This window comes from Pipistrellus kuhlii, unplaced genomic scaffold, assembly GCF_014108245.1.
Source record: "Pipistrellus kuhlii isolate mPipKuh1 unplaced genomic scaffold, mPipKuh1.p scaffold_m20_p_2, whole genome shotgun sequence".
NCBI lineage: Eukaryota > Metazoa > Chordata > Mammalia > Chiroptera > Vespertilionidae > Pipistrellus > Pipistrellus kuhlii.
Window position 1 is genome coordinate 103,827,215 of NW_023425515.1, and position 5,813 is coordinate 103,833,027.

The window sequence follows — 5,813 nt, forward strand, 5'->3', positions numbered from 1 at the left end:
CATTCCATTATTCTCAGGACAAAGTTAGCCTGCTGGGCGAAGCCCCCGCTCCTTGTCCAGCCTTGTCCTACCTCACGTTGCTGGAGCCTCTCACCCACCCAAGACCAGCCTCCCTCCAGCCCAGCAGCAGCCACACAGCCCCAAGAACGCTCTTTCCTGTTTAGGACTGAGTGAAAATGTCCCTGCTTTAGGACTGAGTGAAAATGTTCTTGCTTGAGGCAAGTCCTCCCAGATTAGGCCCAGGAGTGGATCAGGTCCCTACATCCTATATACGTCCTTCATGGCACTTGTCACAATCATAATTAAAGAATCATTTGTGTGATTTATATAATATACTTATCCCCAATTATAGGAGAGAGAAACATCAATGTGAGAAAGAACATCAATTGGTTGCCTAGCACACATGCCTTGACCAATGATTGAATCTACTACCTGGGCATGTGCCCTGATCGGAACCAAACCCACAACCTTTAGGTGCGTGAGATGACACTCCAACCAACCGAGGCACACAGTTGGGGCTCATTTAAACAATTTTTAAATGTACAGTTTATTGACATCAAGTACATTTATAATGTTGTGCAAACATCAGCACCATCCTTTTCCAGAACTTTTCTTCTCAAATTGAAACTCCATTTTCATTAAACACTAACTCTCCATTCCTCCCTCACCTCAGTGCCTGTAACCACCAGACTACATTCTGTCTCTATCAATTTGATGACCTAGGTACCTCCTATAAGTGAAATCAGAAAATATTTGTCCTTTATGGCTGACTTACTTCACTTAGAAAAATGTTTTTTCATGGTTTGTCTATGTTGTAAAATGTGTTAGGACTTTTTAAGGCTGAAAAATGTTCTATTGTCTGTACCGTCTTATCTGTTCATCCGTGGATGGACACGTGGAAACCTTTTGGCTGTTGTGAGTGATGCTGCTGTGAGCACAGGTGTGCATGCATCTTTTTAAGCCCCTGCTTTCAGTCCTTTTGGGTATGTACTGAAGTGGAATAGCTAGATTAATCAGTAACTGTTAACTTTTTAAGGTACTACCATGCTGTTTTCCACAACTGTTGCACCATTTTACATTCCCACCAGCAACGCTGGTCCCAATTTCAAGGGTTCCAATTACTCCACCTTCTGGTCAATATTCCCAACGAGTATGAAAGAGGGTGGAGTTTTGAAGAATGGAAATGGGATAAGCTGTCCCTCTAGGCAACAGAGGCCTGGACTGGTGATGGTATCAGACAGATCCAGTTACACACAGTCTGATGCCATAATTCTCATGGAGGTCTGTTTGTCCCCCTCTCCCAGAAATAGACTGATTCTTCAGCTGCTGGAAAACTCTCCTGGGTCCCTCCTAAAGCTGCCAGGTTCATGGTGGCTCAGGTGTGCTGGATTTCATTGGCTTGCTGCGAGGCAAGGTGGCCAGGGGCAGGGGGCACTGACATGCAGGAGGTTGGCCAGTCACCTCAACACAATGCCCAGGGTCTGTGACCCAAACAGCCTGCATCATGTAGGTCAGGGTTCATCTCAAAGACAGCATGGCTGTGGGCGGAGCCTTTCCGTGCAGCGACCCCTGCAGTCAGCAGGGCAGGAGCAGCATCGCTAGCCCCTGGCAGCAAGACCTGCAGGGGTTGGTCCCAGCCCCAAGAGGGGTCCTGTCAATACACAAAAAGTAGGGGCAAGGAGCCAAGTGAGGCCTGGCAAACAGAGCCGGCTGAGTGGAGTGGGGTGCAGGGCAGGACAGGGCTCCTTGAGAAGAGAATGAAGTGGAGGACCAATCGAGAACCTCGGGTCCACGACACAAATGAGGGTGGGTTCAGGGAGTTCCCAGTGCCTGGTATAAGGCCTCCTCCCCACAGGACTTCAGGGCTGGGGACCGGGGCCAGGGCTGGGCCCACACATGCTCTTGTTTAGCTGGGATACAGAGCCTCACAACTGTCCTCCCGTCTCTATTAGAAAACACAATGTGTGCTTCTGAATTGGCTACCTATGTCCTGGGCGTGCCTCCTCTCGGCAGCTCAGAGCCTCTGTGCATGGGGCCCATGCTGGAGGCAGTGCCTTCTGGCTCTGAGGGCCCAATCTGGGTACATCTGCAAAACTCCGCATCAGTGATGACGTGCTGAGCGCTCAACATGGCCACGGTGGAGCCCGTGCCCACAGAAACTGGCCAGTGCTGTAAACCGGGCTTACTTGTCCCCAGAGCAACTGTTAAACATGACCAGGCTGCACTTGCCCTTCCTGAGAGGCGAACCTGATGTTCTCACAGCTCTAATTCCTTCTCAGTCCTGCTTTAGCCCCTTCGTCCCAGAGCTCCTGTCCACCAGCCCCTTTATCCCTGCTGCCAGCCAACCCCCGATGACTGAATAATGTGCAGGGTGGGGCAAGGAGGACTGGGTAAGCCGGGTCTGCCTGGCACAGCATGTGAGCAGTGGCTGTTTTCCCTGCCTGTGGTAGAAGCAGGGCTAACCCACTTGTCTATGCCTAGGTCATCTGTGATGGCGGGTGTGGTGTGTCCCCTAAAGGTGAGTGCCCTGGGTTTCTGTTTCTGTCCCCTCTGACCATCTCAAGGTCAGCAGCAAACAGGCCAGGGAAGGGCTGGCTTCTGGGGCTCCCACAGGTCATGACTCTGGAATATTTGTTGTTGTAAATGGGCAGAGGAAAGCTAAGGGTTTACAGTTTTCTGGAGGTTCATTTATTTACTCAGTATATGTTTAGTAAGCACCTTTGGTGTGTGAGGCACTGTGCTGGGACTGGGGGCTGCAGGGAATGCCTGCGGTTAGGTCCTAACCCAGTGCGACACAAGCAAGGGTGGGTTCAGGGAGCTCCCAGTGCCAGGTATAAGACCTCTTCCCCATAGGACTTCAGGGCTGGGGACCGGGGCCAGGGCTGGGCCCACACATGCTCTTGTTTAGCTGGGATACAGAGCCTCATAACTGTCCTCCACTAGACACCCCGTCTCTATTAGAAAACACGATGTGTGCTTCTGAATTGGCTACCTATGTCCTGGGCGTGCCTCCTCTCGGCAGTTCAGAGCCTCTGTGCATGGGGCCCGTGCTGGAGGCAGTGCCTTCTGGCTCTGAGGGCCCAATCTGGGTACATCTGCAAAACTTCGCATCAGTGACGACACTGACTCATTAAGTCAGTGCGGTGAGCAGAGGAGAGAGGCCAACTCTTGGAGAGATATACTGGGAGAGAGTTAATCTGGGTCTTGGAGGATATGTAGAAGTTTGTCAGTCGGTGAGGTGAGCAACTAGTGTCTCCAGCAGGAGGTAAGCGTGCCACACACCTGTGAAGAGAGGAAAGCTGTGAGGCTGGAGGAAGAGGGCATGAGGGAAAGCAGGGTGCATGGGAAAGGTCAGCGGAAGCCAGATCATGCTCATGCCGAGCTCCTGATGCCAGGCACTAGTGCCTTGCTTGTACTCACCCTTGCCCTTCAGGTGCCTGTGGATTTAGACATCTACCAAAGCTCCTACATGGTCGACTATCAGCACCATGGGAAGCGCAAGTACTCCAGCATCTCACCTCAAGAGGTAAGATGCGCTCTGCACTGTCTTCCATTCAACTGTCCGCTGACATCCTTATTTCATTTCGATACGCATGTGGACTTCGGAGGCTCTTGCTTAGAACAATCCCCATGCAAGGAGGTCTAATAGTAAGAGGTCTTTTTTGCATAGGTGTGCGTGAAAATGTATACAGGCCATGCACACAGAAGAGCATAAATAATATACACCAATGGGTGAGACAGCACTGGCAAAGCTACACAGATGCAGTGACAGGCCTTCTGGGCCCCTACATCCTCCTGCTCAGCCTCGCCCACCTTCAGAATAGCTCCCATGCTGAGTGAGGAGCTAGTCATTTCCTTGTGTGAATGTGTATATATATATATATATATATATATATATATATATATATATATATATATAATTGATTTTACACAGAGAGGAATTGAGAGGGACAGAGAGTTAGAAACATCGATGAGAGAGAATCATCGATCAGCTGCCTCTTGCACGCCCCCCACTGGGGATGTGCCTGCAACCAAGGTACATGCCCTTGACTAGAATCGAACTCGGAACTTTTCAGTCTGCAGGCCGACGCTCTATCCACTGAGCCAAACCGGTCCCAGCGTGAACGTGTTTTTAAGAAGAAATCATTTTACGCTGGATGTATGTGTACTTCTAGACAAATTGTTTAGGTTGGCCTTCAGGAACTTTGTTGAGTCATGTTGCATCTTCTGTGACCTTCGCTTTTTGCTGCACATGTGGATGGTCTTGACGTCCTGCATGGCACAGTATGCCCACAGGCTGCCCCTTCTGGTGGCAGAGATTTGGGCTTTTTATTTGTTGTTAGCCTCCTCCCCCCAGACACTGCGGTGAAGACACAGCACAGCCTCATGTGCGAGAGGTCACCCATCCCTGGAGTAGTACTGGTTGTCACTGGGAACATCACTGGTTGCCACAGTGGTGGCATCATTGGCTTTCTCCCCAACAGAGGCAGCCTTGCCTGTGACTCTCTAATCTTGCCAGTACTTGGTAATACCAGACATTTAAAAATTTTACCAATTTGCTGGCTTTGAAATATTTTCCCAATATCTTTTCTCTTGTTATGAATATGTATTATTCTGTGAAATGTCTGTTCATGTCTTTTGATCATTTTTCTATTGAATTGCTTGTCTCTTTCTTATTAATTTGCAGGAGTCCTTTAAATTCTGGACAGCTTTCATTTATCAGTTACATGTAAAACATCCTTTTCTGTCTAGAAGTAGTTACACTAAAAATAAGGTCTACACAAAGGTGAAACAACTTCTGAGATACGTTATTTAGTGAAATTGGAAGTGCAGAACTCAGTTATAATGTACATTGTTTATACACCAACCAAGAGCTTGGATATACACACACATGTCTACATGTACAGATGATATTTCTAGAAAGTTACAAAAAAAAACACTGGTGGCAGTGGTTGCCTCTAGAGATTGGAGGATGAGAAAGAGACTTTTCACGATTAACCTTTTTGTATTATTTCAATATTTCCCTCTGTTGGTTATATCACCATTTAAGAACTAATTTAAATTTTTTACTAAAGTGTGCTCTGTCTTAGATACTCCCAAGAAAGCCACCCCGTCCTCCATCTTGCTCTGCCCTCCATTCATGTGTGATTTATTCCCACAGCAAGTGAAGGTGGACACCCAGCTCAGGGAAAAGGAATTTTACAAGCTCACCCCCAGCCTCTACCCCAAGCTAGAGGATGGATACCCTGCCTTCAAAAGACCTTACATGACTGCCAGAGACCTGGGACAGCCCGGCTTCTTCCCACCATTGGACCACATGAGCACCGAGGAGCACAAATGCACCAGCATCTGCCCCTCAATGTACCCAGCTCCCCATGCTCTTATCCTGGCCCAGAGTGATCTGAACTGGGGCCACCAGAATGCCAACTTCCCATGCCTCCTGGAGTCAGAGCTCCAGCCTGCTGCAGAGGAAGGCATAGGCTACCTCTTGCTGCCTGGCTGTCCCTGTCCTCACCACCCTACAACCAAGGTTCCCATCTTGAATCGATGGGGCCCCCTACTGCCGTTTTATCAGTAGGAAGGTCACCATGGAGATCCCTCCTTCTCACAAGGAAACCTGGCTCTGGCCACAGATTCCAGAGAGGAGAACTGAAAATAAAACCTCGGAAAGATGTTCCAGTACCATTGGTACTGTGCCGGTTCACCTTGCTCCCTGGCTTGCCTGGGACACATCATCCCACCAAGGAGAGAGGGGGAAGGAAAAAAAAGGAAAACTGTGTATGGAGGGCTGCTTCATTATCATTAAGAAACCT

General features: G+C 49.0%; 1 protein-coding gene across 1 annotated transcript; it reads left to right on the forward strand.

Moving 5' to 3' along the window:
• Positions 1-2,491: 2,491 nt before the first annotated feature.
• On the forward strand, positions 2,492-5,578 carry TEX37 (testis expressed 37). Its single transcript, XM_036445305.1, has 3 exons — positions 2,492-2,518; positions 3,434-3,526; positions 5,162-5,578. The coding sequence occupies exons 1-3, from the start codon at positions 2,492-2,494 to the stop codon at positions 5,576-5,578; spliced, it is 537 nt and encodes a 178-aa protein (XP_036301198.1).
• Positions 5,579-5,813: the final 235 nt, after the last annotated feature.

Coding starts and splice junctions, on each gene's coding strand:
- TEX37 (XM_036445305.1), top strand. CDS start 2,492: ATGGCGGGTGTGGTGTGTCCCCTAAAG. Junction 2,519..3,433: donor GTGTGGTGTGTCCCCTAAAG/GTGAGTGCCCTG, acceptor CTTGCCCTTCAG/GTGCCTGTGGATTTAGACAT. Junction 3,527..5,161: donor CCAGCATCTCACCTCAAGAG/GTAAGATGCGCT, acceptor TTATTCCCACAG/CAAGTGAAGGTGGACACCCA.